At 42.6% G+C, this 17,772-nt stretch overlaps 2 protein-coding genes across 8 annotated transcripts in view; one reads left to right on the top strand and one right to left on the bottom strand.

Moving 5' to 3' along the window:
- Positions 1-17,772, bottom strand: part of LOC129386651 (doenitin-1-like) — a 133,531-nt gene that overhangs the window by 78,854 nt on the left and 36,905 nt on the right. For 6 of the 7 annotated variants that reach the window (XR_011893434.1, XR_011893435.1, XR_011893432.1 and 3 more), the window contains one exon: positions 10,293-10,478. Coding sequence is in view for 2 of the 7 variants with exons in the window: in XM_072287280.1 (XP_072143381.1) it covers positions 10,293-10,478 (186 nt within the window). In the remaining 5 variants the exon portion in view is untranslated. Of the gene's footprint in view, positions 1-10,292; positions 10,479-17,327; positions 17,465-17,772 lie in introns of those variants that run through there. The other variant, XR_011893436.1, reaches the window with a different exon arrangement.
- LOC126538271 (uncharacterized) lies at positions 2,822-6,460 on the top strand. Its single transcript, XM_055073882.2, is given in 5 exon segments — positions 2,822-3,168; positions 3,245-3,363; positions 4,997-5,107; positions 5,350-5,413; positions 6,343-6,460. Coding segments are annotated over 5 exon segments (759 nt in total).

The following is a 17,772-nucleotide window of genomic DNA, read 5'->3' as shown; positions in this document are numbered from 1 at the left end:
AGTGTAGTAATGAGTAGTTAGAACCAGCGAGCAACGATTTTGATTCCGTTGTTGAGAACAATGCCATTGAGGAAATGTTGTCAAGAACAGATTATGAAAATGACAAATGTTGCGAATTGATATCTATGTGAAGATGCGCAGATCTGACTCGGCACTTATTCTGAAGACCCTGCTGTCATCAGTCTTGCGCGCCTTGATATGGCAATTCTCAGTCCACAGGTAACGCCATTTCATTTCTTTTTTGAGGGCCAGCGCTTTGCTGAATAGTCGTTTGTTGTCAATGGTCAGATGTTGGTTGACGTAAATAGCGCTATCCTTGCTACCTGTCAGACCTATCAGAGACGTATGCAAACGTGCTTTTCGAGCTTTCCGAAGGAACTCGTTTTTCTTGTCACGCGAACAAAAACGGGCGATAATGCTTTTTTCTGGAGTCTTGCTGGCGACACGGTGAACTGCGTCTATGTCTGTCGATGCAATGGGGCATTCAACAACTTCTGCAATTGTGTTCAAAATGACAGCGCAGTCTTCCCCCTGTGTACAAGGGATGCCTTTGATTTCAATGTTATTTAGCCGGCTGTATTGTTCCATTGCTGCAATCCTCCTGGCGAGCGCTTCATTTTCGGCCCTCAAATCTTTGTTTGAATTTAGCAATTCACTGACGGTAGTCTGCATTTTGTCATACTGGTCACTCATGTGACGCACACTCTCAGCCAGAGATGTAAGGTTAGCAAGACCCTGGTCATCAAGCTGTTTTGTAATTTTAGAAGCAAGTTCATCAACAAGGTTGTCAAGTTTGTTATTAAGGAGTGATTCAAGTTGCTCAATTTTTTTAGCCAGTTCAGCATTTGAAGGCATGTTATATAGCACAGGCAATAACCAAAGAAACACTAGTGAGCAGCAGCCGCAGGCAGAAGCACAAAATGGGAAGAAATATCGTAAAAAAAAAACCAACCTGCAGTGGAAAGGCAGAAAGATTTTCAAAGGATGTCCTAATTCCAGCGACTGCTGCTCACAAGTGGACCGAGTGCCTCAGTGGTTCCTTTTATACCCCCTTCAAGCCAGGCAGCGCAGGCGCCGTGGTGCTCAGGGGGAGGCGCAATAAGGCCGCACGTGCAGGCAGTAGAGCCACAGTCGTGAGTCCCGTAGATCCTTTTTTGACACCGTGTCCTTCCACAGTTGTGTGGAAGGGCACGGACTACACTGTTGGTGATTTTGTAGCATTGAATTTATACAAAGAGCTATGCTTCGTGGAAATCTGCCTATTTGTCGTGAAAAACCGGGCTAGCGTGTTTGTTGCTGTCAAGGTGTTTCAAGCCAACTTTTTGCCGCATCTTCATTACTATGTGCTGCGAGAGACAAACACTTGCAGTGCATTACCCATAAGTGACCTTGCTGACTACTCCCCACTTCCTGCTTATGATATCCGCGCACAGAAGATCATCGTGTTGAAGCACATGATTGCAAGTGGTGAATGCTCTTCCGAACTTGAGTGCTGAAATTCTACAGAATGTCATGAGCAAGCTGCTGGACCTCGGTGTAGAGTCGTGTGGTGACCTCTGTTGGCTGACTGAACAAGACTTATGTGACGTGATGAAACCTATACAAGCACGGAAGCTCATCACCTACTTCAAAAGTAAAAGTAAGTCAAATAAATGTTGTGTATTTCTGCATCGAAAACGTGGTCCTGAAATATCAGAAAAATTGAAGGCGAGTTTAATAGGCTGGCTTAGGGTATGCATGCAGTTCAATTGTACAATATCTACAAATACCTACAGTAGTGAACCGTCTCTTTATTCATGCGGTGAATGAAGAAAATGTATGCGTAATACTCGCAATTGCATGTTCGTGCGAACAAGGGTTTTTGTTGGCTGAAAATACAGGCTTTTACAGAACATTGTGCACTGAGATCATAAAGTGCCCATAAAATTAATGAGCTTCTGCGATGTAGCAGGAGCTGTGGCGTTCTACTATTAATCCGGAGTTTGCAGGCTTGGTTCCCGACTGCGAGGACTCAATCTGATGCAGGCGCAATACAAAAATGTTCGTGTCCGCAATATATGGATACACGTTGAAGAAACTTAGTTGGTCTATTAATCTGCAGCCCATCGCTACAGTTTGTATCATCATCTGTGTTGTTCCGATGTTCATTTTACTTTCTTAACAATAAATCTTTCTAAACAGTTTGGTATTTCAAGGCCTTACCTATCTTTTGCAATTTCACTCTCAACTCGAATAAATTATAATGAAGTTATACTTCAGTTTTATTCTCTTTTATTCTTTTCACAGGCACTGTGGATCAAACTGAAACAGACGAAAGTGAACCTGCAACACCGTCGAGGGCACATGGCGGGCTGGAACAAATGAAACAAGGCTATCCTTTCCTGAATTCCAACTGGGTAGAATCGTTCGACATACCTTGGGACAGCATGCCAAAAACCCTGCTGGAGGCTTTGCAGAAAAGTAAGCGTCCGACACCAAGAAACCGTAGGAAGATGGTTCGAGTAATCATACATAGTGTCAAGAAGGTCTGCCTAAAACCTCTACGGAAACACCTTGCCGTTGTTGCCAGGAAGGTCGTCGAACTGCACCCTTCTTCTTTCAAAGATGTATTTGATAGCACTGTAATTGGAACTGGCTATGACTCTTTGCTTAACCAACTCGTGTGCCGGGTTGAAAATGTAAACAGGGAGGATGTGTATGAAGCAAAAGTTCGTGATATGCGGTGTGCGAAAAGCGGTCAAGTTGCGTACTATACCCAGAACAAGAAACGTCGACAAAGGACGATGCGGAAATGCGAAGGGAGCAGGAAGCACTACAAACCATGTTTAAGGCTGACTCTTCGTACACTGAAGACGTACAGGTGCTAATGGCATCAACCCACCGGCTTCAACAATTCGGCATCAAGCTGGGCACTTCTATTACGGAGCTGAAGAGAGCTTGGCCATTTTTGTTTATGCCCTGCGGGCTCGAGACTCACGTCGAACTTTTTGGTGTAAATGTCACGGAAACATTGGATCATTCACTCCGAAACAAGAAGAGGGTGATCCTAGGCTTCTTCGACAAGGAAAAACATGGCAAACCAAACATCATGCGTGCATGGAGAGAAGCGCCTTGTTCAACGCAGGAAGAAGCTGAATTCCTTCTCATTGTGTTGCTGACCATGGCATGGTTTGAAGAAGAGCGAGATGGACTCATTCAGAGTAAAGAAGTATGTTTGCCCTCAACATTAATGTGTGGTGGCCAGCTCAGTGGAAGTCCTGACTCCATCCCATGGGTGCTACATATATCGCATCCATTTTGTCTCTTTGCAGGCGATAGAAAGGTGCCCGGACACATCGCTTTCTCCCTGCATAATCGCAGCAGGTACGTGCATTCAAAGTATATTTGGCATTTTGTTGACTGTAAATGGGGCCAAAAAGCTTCAATTTTTATAGGATAAGTACTTAAAGAAGTAATGTAGCAGCCGTATAGCCCAGAGTGTTTTGATGACTTACCTTAAGGAGTTACATCAGGCACTTGCAGTTATGGGCTGTCGTATTACACTGCCATACTACAGAAAGCAGGCAGTAGTGATTGCATCGTTGTAGAGGCCTCTTTTATTTACGGAATGCCAGACCATTAAAATTTCGCGTTTACAGTCTAGTTATTGAGAAAAGAAGTCAATGCGAAATGAACGTTAAGACGGTGTAATAAACTAAAATATGTAACTTTATTTCTCTGTTTTACACCAAGTATAGTGATAGGAGAATCGGGGCTAGTTATTCTTTCAGGCTGGCGCATTTTTGGAAATATCTAACGCAAGCACCTAGTTCGTAATATTTGGCTGGAAATGTAGGTGCCAAGTACATTAGCATTCCATATGGTTCTACAACTGAGACCTCCATATGCAAGGGTTTACAAACCAATATGGAATGTTGGTATACTTGATGCTGATATTTCAGGACAAGTGTTTTAAACCACATGCTCTCTCTTGAATTTTACAAATATTGACTTGCAATAAACATTCACTGGCACCATTTCTAGAATTTCCACATAAGCCATGAAACCATTGATTAAAAATATAACTAATGACTTCCTGTGAATATACTATGCTGCCAGTATGTTAGTGTCTCATTATGTTAACGACAGAGCTTACTACTCAACAGCGAAAATTAAGATTTAGTACTCGGTTTTCTCAGGACAGTTCAGCAACAAAATGCACCCAATATGTGCTATTATTCCCTTTAAACTGTGATCTTCGTACGCACCATGTAGGGAAGTATGAGCATGCTATATAGTTAATTTGACTGAAAACAAGTGAAAGAGCATACATTTGATCACTGAGCCTGTTGCCTTTGCAATATGCAAATTTTTTTTCCAGAATCGCAGTTTTAATGTTCTTCCATATATTTTATGTAGCAGTTCCATGGGTTACGCAGTCTGCCAACTACATGGACATATCCTTAATATTCAGTTCATTTTCTGGTTGCTTTCTGTTATTCAGTATGCTACCAGAGAGCCAGTATCTGCATTTTTTATGCGCCAGCAGTCTTCACAAGTAACTGTATAGCAATGGCTTGTAAATTGCTAACTGTATGCAAATGAGTCATAGTCAAGTTTAAAAGCACAGATATACAGGAATGGTTAAAAAAATCGGGTCAAGTTTCTCGAAAATTTATGTATTTGAATGGGTATGCACATGGTACACGCTCTCTTTGTTTGAGGATGCCTATAGTTTCACTTCTATTTATTTAAATACTCTTCATAACTTTTCCCAAAATAGTTTTCAAAAGGCATTTATAGTTTTTTTCCTGCAACACTATTTTGTGGTTGAAAGAAAGCTAAAGAACTGTTGGTTTAGGAACAAGTGGCACACGACACTCAGTGAAAATTAGAAAGTGCCTTAGAACGTAACTTTTGGAATGCACATACTTTGCATACGACTGGTACAGAACAGTTGTTGCAGCAGTGAGCCCTATCATGTAAAAGTGACAAGTACTCTTTTCATTTTGTTTAGGTGATGACATCTGGATGCCTGAAGAGTACCTGTTGCTTGTTGATGGCCATGTTGTGGCAGCAGCAAAGACGTTCAAGCAAGCATTCTGCATGCTGTTTCCAGCTTACTTCTGACCCGCCGTGGTTGCTGCAGTGGCTGTGGTGTTGGGCTGCTGAGCACGAGGTCGCGGGATCAAATCCCGGCCACGGCGGCCGCATTTCGATGGCGGCGAATTGCGAAAACACCCGTGTACTTAGATTTAGGTGCACGTTAAAGAACCCCAGGTGGTCAAAATTTCCGGAGTCCTCCACTACGGCGTGCCTCATAATCAGAAAGTGGTTTTGGCATGTAAAACCCCATAATTTAATTTTTAGCTTACTTCTGCTTCCACATTTGTTATGCAGAGAAGGCGTCATGCACACTTGAATTCATACAAAGGTATATTTTATTTTCTGTTTATGCTTGTATTTGTTTTGCATCATGCGCATTAATAGCATATATTTTACTGGCCTTAAGAGGAAGAAACTGTATACAAGCACCTTTAATAGTGCTGTGGATATTATAAGTTCAGTGTCCTAGCTTGAACAAGAAATTGACGGTAGTTGGCGGCAGGAACCAGCAGACATTGCTGTGAAATCAAAAATAACACTGGACTATTTGAAGCTTAGTTCACTTTTTTTCAGCTTCACAGTACACGTCTGTAAAGCTGAAAAATGTTGAGGCCTAAGTTTCAAATTACACAAAAGTAATGCGTTCCGGTTCCTGCTGCGAGCTACCATCAATTATTGGAGTTAATCGGAAGGTCATGCTGCTCCCATATTTATAGCAGCGAGATTTATATTCAGTTTGCAAGCCCCCAAGGTAATAGGCAGATCTAAAATATCCTTAGGTAAAATGTGTTCACAAGAATAAAAGAGATTTGTTGCATCTAAAATCAAAACCCATCTGTGGCTTTTTTCTATGATGAAAGTCAGTCAGACCTCCCACGTGCACTTTACACCAATGCACCTGTATGATAAAAGTCAAGTCACATCTCCTGGGTGTTAGCTGGAGAAGCGGTGCAGGAAAATCGGGTACAAGACGAGAAGTACACAGCAGGCTTTGTCGGTTACTAGATTTTTTTTTTTTTTTTTGCGCTGTTTCCTATTCAACTTGCTCATGAAACAACTTGTCCAACTTTGAATCCTTTCGTAGGCTGCTGTTCTTTAAAAAAATCATTATTTGTATGCCATGTTTGAAATCAGCGTGAGCTGTGGCATTCAAAAAAATTCGATTATCCGAATTATTTCTTTAATGCCGTTATGTATAGGCTTTATTGCAATTATGCCTGCCTTCTCTTTATTGGGGGGGGGGGGGGGGGCATTTAGGGCATTTTTTGGTATAAACCCAGACCGTGGAAGGAAGGGCAAAAAATGAAATGTGACGGTCAGCTAGAAAGTTCTTGCCTTGGTGCAGCGCATTACTGAGTGTGAATGGAACATCTAGGTAAGTCTGCCCCATATACCTGCCTTCTCTGTTTTGTGCTAACTTTGAAAATATGTTATAAGTGATTCTACCTATCATAAAATGCAAACCACTCTTTTAAAGAGCACTCACATTCTATGTAAGCACCTCTTTATAGCATTTGAAAGCCCACTGAGTCATTCTTTTTACTTTGCCCCACAGCATGAACTAGTTGACCACACGCAGGGATACTTTTTCATCTTCCAAGCAGCCCAGAACCTGCAATGCGAACTACAGAAATGGTTCCCTTTTACCAAGTCATCTACACAAGAAATTATTTTAAAGCTGCGTAAAGTGCAATAAAGTGTTTTGAAATATTTGTTGTTCATTATAAAACATCACTGGATGTTTTCGAGTGTAAAGTTTTCATTCTGTATCAGTGGTGTTTCAAAAAGTGAGCTGGCCATTACAATAAGTTAAGCTGCTTGCTTACTTTGTTTCTATTTGTTCCGTTGACAGCGCTGACATTTTGTAGCGATGCCTTTTCCGATTCTGTACTTTTTATGGCTTTTCGTGCTTGGCCAGTGGTCAGAGCGATGGTGTGCCCTCATTATCAATAGGATCAGACAGCCGTTTGTGGTGGATTATAAGAATAGCAAAGAATAAGGCATCGCTACAATATAGTGGCCAGGATTGTGGTGCCCCTAATTACCTGCAAATTACTGGCAGCTGTCTCAGTATATTGCATATTTCTCTGATACGGTATTTGCACTGCATTGGTGCTTAGTTGTGTTGCAGCCTATTTCAGCTTCAGTAAGCAAGTGCGATATATTTTGTTGCAGGAAAGAAAGAGTTCCGCATCCCGACTACCCTGACTAGAACATTCAGATTTGGAACAGTCAGACTGCGTGAAACAAGCGATTAAAAGTACAGTACGCAAATATATTGTTTTTAAGGGACAGTATGTTCAATATTGAAAGTAAAGATGCAGTTGTGCAATGTCTCGCTTCATTTTCGCCCGCGGAATTGATCCCGTAACGGTGGTATTTAATAGCAAAGTAAAACAACTGACGAGTGATTTTCAGGAGGACCTGTAAATTTTACTGACGGTACCCGTAAAAAATTACAGGTCTGCGTTATTTTTACGGGAAAGGTGTGAATTTCACAAGCAAGGCCCGTGACTAAGAATAACTGAGATCCGTAATTTTTACGGGAACAAGTTGGCAGCCAAAACTGACGGTCAAATTCCCGTAAAAACAACGGACGATTTTTTACAGTGTGGTAAGTTAATCGCTTAACCTCACAGCTTTGAGCCTCAGGTGTAAGATAGAAGAAACAGAACTGCTGTTGTACCGTACGTTCATGGGATCTCCCACAAACTTAAAAAAAATAGGACAAAAAGTATGTATCGATGTTGTTTTCTCAACTCCAAAAAAACTTTCCCAGCTTTGTGTTAAAACTAATCCTGTTGCTAAGGGACGTAGGACTTGCAGTATTAATCACAGAAAAAAGTATACAGTTTATTCAAAAGGCGTTGTGTAAAAGATACCCCTGAAATGCGGTCGGTCTTATATAGGGCCGTAAGGTCTCAATGTTAATCGTTGTCTCAATGTTAGGTTGCAAGAACATAGCAATGAAGTGTGCGAAGGGCAGGAAGGGTTTCTAGGTTCCATTGCGCACAATGCGGCTGTATCCCGCCTTCTGAAAAAAAAAAAAAAACACTATCGAAACTAGGCATCCTAATGAATGCACTAGACTTATCATTGAAGCAGCAGCGATCGCTGAAGGTGACTCGGTTAGTAAGCCGTCAATTACATTAACAGGTAATGATACTTTTTTTTTTTTTTGAGGTCACGCATGCGCTCTCGTTCATCTTAAGGCGGCGGTCTTGGTTTCTTTGAATTTTGAATGCATACTCATGTCGGTTTTATGGTTCGGGGGGGGGGGGGGGGGGGCGCTTTTGCCTTGTTGTCTCGGTATATATATATATATATATATATATATATATATATATATATATATATATATATATGCGTGTTACTGAAAATACAAAGCAGTTTCGAAGTAAGCGCTTTTCTTCGTCGTTCTTTTTGTCCCTGTCTATGTGCGCGCTGTACGTGATGTTTGAAACATTGCTTGTTAGGCCTAAATAGGGCTGCTTTGCCGGTTTTCGGCGCTCAAAAGTTAGGTGCCCGTCGACGCAGACCTATTCGCAACGGTGGTGCGGCTCTAGCGAAGCGTAGAAACCACCTAAGCCACATCGCCAACGAAGGAGACGACGGGTAGAGTGGTAGGCAGGCCATCATTTCCGACATCGCGCGCGCGGGCGCTGTGTCCCGAAATATTGAGCGAGACGCCATGAGGCGTTAGAAATGTCGGTCTGCGCTATGCATTAGTTTTATAAAGAATGCGGCGTCGTGCCGCATACCGATTCGAATACCCCGACAGGTTTAAAAAAAATATCGATCGGCCACTATAAACGAATGCTTCGCTTATGAGTAGTCTTGGTTGTGTGTCATTTAGGTTAATGGCAACGCGACTTACTCTCCGAAACCAAAATTGACGATTGTACGTGTTTTCAAATTATTATCCGTTCATTTAAAATACTTCGAAAATCCCGCATAGGGAAATTCCAACCTACGCGAATATCGAGCAGCATATTATTTGGAATATGTTTGATAATGTTAAATGTTCGCATAAGGCTAGCCACCGCTATATGCTTCTGAAATGAAATTTCGGCCGCACCCGCTTCCTGGTTCTGATCCTGTCGATAAATCTGGCCATCCGAACATTGCAATTTTTCATTTACCAAGCCTTCATCTAAGCCTCGATCTCCTCACGCCTGGTTATAGAATGAGCTTTATGAATTCTGCCAATAAAAACAGTTCTTGACTTGAGTAAAGAATATTTTTTCCTCACAGAAACGTTTCTCCACGATGAGGCTTCCTTTTTTTTGGGTCATTGTTGACAACTTGCTGTGAACTAGCTCCCTTAATAGGCATCGAGTCATTCAAATAATGTGAATTTCATTAGGAATCAATTGGATACATTACGAGAGAATTAGTCTGTGCCATGTTTTTCAGAGAAAGTTGATTTCAAGCTGCGTTTAGCCTAATGAGGAAGCTAATGGAATATGTCACTTAAATGACACATTCCAAGAAGCAGTATCGCACGGTATCAGTAATTTTGCGTGCATTGTAAAAGAAATGAGCCACCAAGCGTCATCCAGTTAAGAATTTATGAAGTTATCGCAATGGATGGAATACATTGCTGATAGTTCATCGACCTTTGATCTTGAGACTGATTTTTAGCGCTGTTCAAACCAATCAAATTGCCAACACAGGCAATTGCTATGAAAGTACAACGTTCCAAGAAGTTCCCTACTCTGCTAACAAATAAACGTCTCCAACAAGTGATCGATATCAAGAACCTACCCCACAATGCATTTATCTCTTAGCTCTTTCGATATTGCTACATTGAAGCTAGCGGCATATTTGTACTTCTATACGCAAGCACAATTGGTCGCCTCTGAGCAACTCCGCGATAATGGCACGTAGCTGACGAGGCACGAACGCAGTCCTGGATGCGTGTGCGGCCTTGTTGGCTCAGAATGACTGTAGTTTGCATAGAACTGAAAGTGAACTTCTGAAGTGGACTATAGGTGGGGTGAAGGCTAGTTCACATAAGCTATACGCGATGAAGACAGCATATACGTCATGTATATATCGTACAATACACGCTACTATGCATAGTGAGATATGCGGCCGGCAGTTATCTGTTTCGCGTGCGAGGCATCGTCTACACGAACGCTGCAAAAGTGCTTGCGACGTGTCGCTTACACGGCCCTGGCGAAATGTTTGCGCGCTCAGCTTACCGCACTTAACTTGGCACTCATACTGGTCGTCGAATCGGTTGGCCCTAGCATTCTCTTCGCCGTTTCCTTGGTAGTCGAAAGCCTCGCACTGCTGGGTTATCTGGTTGTAGAAGTACTTCTTCTGGAACGGCGGAACGCCGAAGGTGCCCTCGTCCTTCTCCAGAGCGCAAATGCCGTATGGAGCATCTGTTAGCGAACATAAATGGGCCGAGAAAAATAGCAGCTTAACACCGTGGCATGACTTTACAAGTACATTTGGGAGAGATGCAAAATGATTAGTTCTGTGTATAATACTTGTTTACTTGGCGTTCTAAACTTATTTTTTCCAATTTCTCTCTGCGTATCTGTGTTTGCACACGCCTGTCATCAGCGCGTACTTCTTGCGGCCTCGCGGGTACCATCTACAATTCTTTTAGAGCTCATCAGCCACACTAAGCTTTTCATCGTAGGAGTTATCAGACTGTGTTAGTTTGCTCGTCCACAACTTGCATTAAGCCGTAAGCCAAAACATGCTGCTTCCGCGTGATGCCTTTAACAATACGGCATGACAAGCAGCCAGCTTGTGAAGATGTACTAGGACAAAGGGGTGTATACACCATAGTTAAAAAACTCCGAGAAAATTGGAAAGCAGATGGAATGTGCTTCGCACTTTCCCGCTGCTTGATTCGTGCCTCAGAGAAAATGCGTTTTTCGGCTGCTATGAAGAAGTAGAGCGCATACGTCGTGTTCCCTCTACTGTATTCGAGCAGGTGGTGATATAAGCATGCAACAGTCCAGAAAACATTTTGGCGGCGTCCACATAGGTTTCCAAAGAAAAAAGCGTGCAATTCTTGCGGAGGGCCAACCTGCACAAGCGATTCTAGCACTGAGAACGCGCTTACTGTTATACTGTGCTGGGAATGGCAGTTATACTGTGCATGCGCTCTGTTTCTCTCTATTCCCTTCTTGACTTTCTGCGTTTCCTCCCCCGCTATCATATGTAGGCTGGGAAACCTTATTTTCAAGCACGGTTATATCAACAGCATCGCAAAAATTGTTTCCTTTGACACTGCTCGCATGTAACTTCATTCCAACGGCCTTGTCTTTTTGCACTTGCATATAGCTATGAAAAGCCAGTGATCCGAAATTCTGTAGGCTGAAATCTGAGATAATTTCACCGCGTGCTTCGCGCCCGTTGACATTTCTTCAGGTTGCATTCGTATATCCTGTGGTCATGCGGCAGACAGTAGCCGGCGTTTTCTTCCTGCATTCTTTTACAGTTTGCATGTGCGATTCAACTTTGTGCTGCCACATATTTGTTTCGCTCGAAATTAATACAAAGCGTGAATACAACTCAACAATAGGAACATAACATTCTTGTCCCATTTCCTGCAACACACACATACACAGCTTATCAAGTACAAAATTTGACCAGTGACATGATGTTGACAAATGTATAGCAAACTACAAGATAACACAAAACATAGAAATACAGGAGTGACACTCCTTTGCCTCACTTCTTGCGTTTGTGTTTCCTTCTGATCGAAACTGTAGGCTGTGAATTCTTAACAGTGATTCGGACGAGCTTGTTCCCATTGCTCCATTAGTACTTTTGCTTGTAAGACCAGGAAAAATTGACAACAACATGCATCACATAGCTGTAACGGCTGACAGATTCTTCTCCTGTTCTTACAATTTATTTATTTATTTATTTCAAGTACATGAAAACGCGTTGGTTTAGAGGGGTTTCTGTTGTAATAACACAAGAGTAAGTAACTGGGTTCCAGAACGAAAGAAAGACTTAGTAAGTTATACCTACAGCAAATCATGGAAGATTATTATACATAGGCTTATCAGAAGAATCATGTGAACACCGCAGAGCACAATATAGGGCTCGTGCACTGCAGCTTCAAGCCGCGCACGTAGCGCCCTCTGTCGCGGGTGACGGCGATTATAGGTTGGGGGTGAATGCGAAGTGGACGCGTTGACAACGTAGGGGAGCATGGCGCCTCGTCGCGTGGTTGTGAAAACCGGGTCCAGGAAAGACAATTCGCCGTATTGCTGCGTTTATGGCTGTCACAACAGCTACAGGAACACTGCTGGAAAATTGCCGCCGATCAAATTCTACCGTTTTCCTTGGAAATCGTATGAGACTGAAAGAAGACAGAGGTGGATCGCAGCTGTTCGCCGAGCAAGGTAAACATCTCTTACTATCGATTAATGCCAGTATAATGTTGCACATTGGGCTTCTTGGTATATCATGATGGAGGCAAAGTAGTTGCGTATCAAAAACAGAACAAAAGAACACAGACAGCGCACAACAAAGCGCCAAATGTGTGTGTCGTCTGTGTTCTTTTGACCTGTTTCTGATGGGCTGCGCCATGCCTTTATAATGCCAGTCTGTGCGCCTTATGTATTCAGACACATTATTTCCTTGCTTTCAAACAGCTCAGAGCGAGAGCTGTGGCAACCGAACAGGAATGAAACGCGAATATGCAGTGCTCACTTCGTGGGAAACGAGAGAAGCAACATCGCGCAGCACCCAGCGTACAGTCGTGAGCACGCTTAGCGTAAACACGGGAGCGCGTGCCGCCCTGTGCTATCAGCGACGCCTGCCAATGCGAACGTGAAGTTCTGCACATGCGCAGTGCGTTTGCGGCTTGAATATTTTACCACCGCGCGCATCGCGTCATCGGAAAGCGCCTTCATCGTCTGCTATGTTGCGCGCCGGCTGCCGCACGTTTTATGATAAAGATCACGCCACCACCCAGCATGCTATGAGCAAATATATAAATGGAGATGGTGTTTCTGAACGTTCCACAGGTGACGGCATACTGCCATGGCTAGGTTTCCCGAGGAGCAGAGGCGTGAAACTGTGCATCTTGCATATAAGGGGTGCACCCAACGTCAAATCGGAACATCGGTTAACAGGCCATTGAAGACCGTGAATAGAATAATTCAGGCTTTTAAGCATGAAGGAGGCATCCGCAATACGACGCAGGATGAAGATGAAAAGGATACGACGGAGGATAAAGATGTGTTAATCATCAAAGCAGTAGTCCAGGATCCTTTCCTAGAGTGCTGACTCCATTTAGCTATTTACACGTTTTGTTGTTAGTAATTGTTGCGGCAAGCAGGGCGAAAGCTGGAACCCACGCGAACGCTCTTAAATAAGGACGAAGTGACAAAGAACGAACGGTGGTAGCTTCAGAAGCAGGCAAGAGATGGTGTAACGTAGTAACATTGTTTTAAAACGTAATTCAATGGGCGCTTATTTGGTATAGAAGACACGCAAAATCTAAGCTAAAAGTAAATCGAAGGCCGGTACTGCCGCACAGACCTAGCCAGCTCTTGTTTCATTGATCGTAACTGGCAGATCGCGGTAAACCGGACGATAGCAGCCGAGGCAAAATATAGCAGACGACGACGGCGCGCTGCGATGATGCAATGCGCGCGATGGTAAAATAGCAACGCCGCAAAAATGCTGCGCATGTGCAGAACTTCGCGTTCGCATCGGTAGGCGTCACTGATAGCACCGTGGGGCACGCGCTCCCGTGTTAACGCTAAGCGTGCTCACGACTGTACATTCCAACAATATTTCCACCTTGCTACAAAAAGAGTGATGCCGCCTTGCCCCAGACAAAACTGGGAAAATTTGAAAGGTAAGCAGAGGATAGTTTCGTGCCGACTTTTACTAGTGTAACATGATTATCGGAAGTTCGGAATCATTGTTTGGAAAACTACGTGAGCGTTCGGCCGGCGCGCGGGCGCCCGCAACACGTGAAAATAATCGGCTTGATAAAGGCGAAATCGCAGCGCCGACGATCAATCATGGGCAGTACTACGTAAGGAAAGTCTTCTGAGTACAAGTTTTGAAACACTTGGTGGAACCTTGAAAGTGAAACTTCGTAGTTTTGCCCCGATGGTGCATTCGGGCACCTTTTTACGCAGTAACACTCATGCTTTCTGTCTTGTTCTTCTAGGATTCAGCGACGGAGCGCGCTGCGACCAGTCATTGCTCCAACGTGTCAAACTGCCGTCTCCTTGAATTCAGAGCACGAAACAGCGGCACTGGAAGAACGCAACGAAACGTCAAACTTGGAAGCCACCGTTTCCTTCAGTCTTGACTCGGCACAGGGCACATCCGCGTCGGAAGAATGCAACGAGTTTGCGTCCGTGGCAAGACTCTCGTTTTTTTACACAGTACACAGTCGGTTTGTGTTCCAAGCAGGCGCATCTTGAAATCTTATGGGCTAACATGAACTGTTGTGCTGATTACGTTCTGTTACTATTTTCCGTTCTACAAAATATATTTTTCTGCACCTAACTAGTTGACACTGATACAGATAGGTTCAAAGATTTTTGTCCATGACTTGTATACTGTTCCAGACAACATACAACGCCTATATTTTTGGTCTGTTTGATCATTTTTATGGCAACACAACAATAAGGTGTGACAATAATATATGTTAATATTGAATTTTTCAGATGACTCAGACAGAGAACAGTTCATTCAAGGGGCCATGTAGCTTGTTCCTTTCTGTGGTGTCACAGTGTGATGCATCGACACATGTGTCTCATATTGAAACTAGAGACAGCAGCGTGCAAGCAGAACCTGCAGTGAGGTCAACCGCCACTGGGCCAGAAGAGCGAAGCTGCGTTTTCCTTGGATACAGCTCTCTTTGCGAAAGGAAAGATGCATTCACAGAACTATGTGGAGTCAGTGCAAATGTGTTTGCCATGCTAATGTCTTTATTTTCATCTGTAGTCGTGAGGTCTGTTGATGTCCCTATCCCTCAAAAGATGGTGATCTTCCTAATGAAGATGAAACTTGGCATTTAATTTGCAAGTATAGCTGTACTTTTTGGCCTGCATCGTACAACTGTTAGCCGTATCTTTTTTTTCGTTTTGAGGAATCTTCTTTACTCAATGCAACACTTCATTCCTGAACCGTCGCAAGCTGCTGTCAAGGCAACTATGCCAGCATGCTTTAAGGTACACTACCCGAACTGTCGTTTTATTATAGACTGCACTGAAGTGAGAACGGAAGAGCCACCTACTGTAGAACAGCATCGAGCTCTTTTTTCACACTACAAGGGATGCTACACATTGAAGTTTTTAATTGGAATCTTGCCCAATGGTGCAGTGACTTTTGTATCAAAGGCTTATGGAGGTCGAGCTTCAGACACGCACATAACTCTAGAATCAGGCTTTCTCAATCGAATTGAGCCAGGCGATGTTGTGTTAGCCGACAAAGGTTTTCCAGGCATAAAAGCACCAGCGGAAGGAAACAAGGGCATTGTTGTCTTGCCCCCTTTCTCTAAAGGAAACATGCAATTTACATATGATGAGCTCCAGCAAACTTACCACATTGCTCAGTTACGCATCCATGTTGAAAGAGCTACCCAGCGAATAAAATTGTTTAATATTATGAATTTTCGTGTACTAATGATCTCATTCCTTATATGAGTGATATCATGCGAATGTGTTGCATCCTGGTGAATCTTCAACCGCCAATTATAAACACACAATCATAAGACAAATGCCGTAGAACATCGTGCTATTCATTCTGAATTAGGAAATGAACCTTCTCACCCTGTCAGCCTATATTATATGTTAATGTACATGCTACAATAAATTAAGAAATTTCACGAAGATTTACTCCTTCAAATTGAAACTGGCGTGAAAATGTTCACCTTCACTGTTGTATTATATGCATTTGCAGGTAATTCAGGACAGCATTAGTCGTTTTACCAGCATTTATCATGTAGGGAACCATTGCATGTGACCTCAGGCGTGTATTGCAAGGAGTACTTAATTGTGAGAGCTAGGCCCATCATTCTTCTTGTGTACAGATTTTATAGGAACTGTGTTGAGTTTGAGGATTTTCACCTTGGTATTAACAATGGAACAAGCTGTATCCTTGGGCAGAAATGCAAAAGACCTGTGTTTGTGAATTTAATGCACATTAGAAGACCCAGGCAGTGAAAATTAATGCAAAGCCCTCTGCCATGGTGTCTCATAGCTCAAACAGAGCCTTAGTAATCATGCTTTAGAGTTGAAAAGTTAAAAAGAGCAGCTGCAACATGTTCATCTATGTTGTGTGTAAAATAACAAAATTTGACTTGACATAGTGCACATGGCGCTGTGTACAGTACTTTTAATGAGGTTCCTTTTGATATGATTTGGCTAAAGTGGAACTCAGTGAATGCAAGCTGCATCATTTGCACTCTGTTGTAATAACACCAAGCTTGTTTCACATTTATTGTCTTTGCACTCACGCTTGCAGACAAAGCACAAGAATATTTAATGGAAAGGGAAAAAAGTCAACTATATAAGCAACAGGTCTGTGGCCTGTAGGCAACACTAGGCAGATCACTAGCAAACTACCAATGACCTTGTGTGGAACTCGTACAGATATTTCTTAGTGAAATATTTAGTACGCACAATTGGCAAGGGCAGAGTGAAATGGAGACACACGAGCGCTTACTCACAACTGTATTATTTTCGGAAAGACACAGAACATAAATACCCCAGCTATCAGCACTGAGCATGTGCAACAAGAGTCGTCAGTATAAACAGAAACAGATTAAAAACAGATTAAAAAGGTTCGACCTGTATTTAAAAAAGCAAATTCTTTGTCAGTGATTGCAACTGATGCTTGGCTTATGCATTTTTCAGCACACATTTGGATATGAAATGCTTCTTTCACGTGTTTGTTTTTATCCGAAAACAAAATGTCGGTGTCGAAAAATACCGGATCATAATGACATAGATTACAGTGGTTTGACAAGTGCGAATAGTTTTCTTTACCGAGAGAATGTTCATGTTCTTTTAGACGGGTGTTTATGCACCGACCGGTTTGTCCTATGTACACGTTGCCACATGTTAACGGAAGCCAGTACACAACACCTATTCTGCATTTTGTGAATTTTTTATCTTCCTTAAGACTGCAGCTGCATTTTTTTGCCCTATTGTCAAACATTTGAAATAGCTTGGCACAGTGTTCTCATCACATCTGAAACAGGGGTGTAGATTCCATTTTCTCTGCATTACCTGCGGGATACCTCTGTGGCTAGAGATTTGTCATTTCTTTCTCCTCGGACAGTGCTTTTAAAAGAAAGCTAGTCGCTTTATCCATGTCTTCTGTTCCTCCTGTAACCCAACAAAGACGCTGCTTATCCTTCATTATTGGCCCAAGACATTTATCCATAAGTCCCGAATTCAAGTGCAAAGTATAAAGAAACAGAACTTGTGCCCATTTGTGAAAATTCAACTTCATGTTGGTGAAGTTCACTGTGATGGTTGATAATCTTTTTGGCACCTGTAACCAGTGTATCAGCATTGAGTGTGATCTGTGTTGAGTGTGAAGTACTTGATTGCTGTTTTTACATTGCAATTGTGGTTAAGTACAGGATCTCATTGCTTTTATTGACCTTTATGTATCTATCAAATCTACCGAATTTCTGTAACTTTTGCAAAATTTCGCTAATTTTTCAAA

Source organism: Dermacentor andersoni, chromosome 3 (genome assembly GCF_023375885.2).
Source record: "Dermacentor andersoni chromosome 3, qqDerAnde1_hic_scaffold, whole genome shotgun sequence".
Classification (NCBI taxonomy): domain Eukaryota; kingdom Metazoa; phylum Arthropoda; class Arachnida; order Ixodida; family Ixodidae; genus Dermacentor; species Dermacentor andersoni.
The sequence above is the reverse complement of the archived record's forward strand: the minus strand, read 5'-3'. Positions and strand labels throughout refer to the sequence as shown.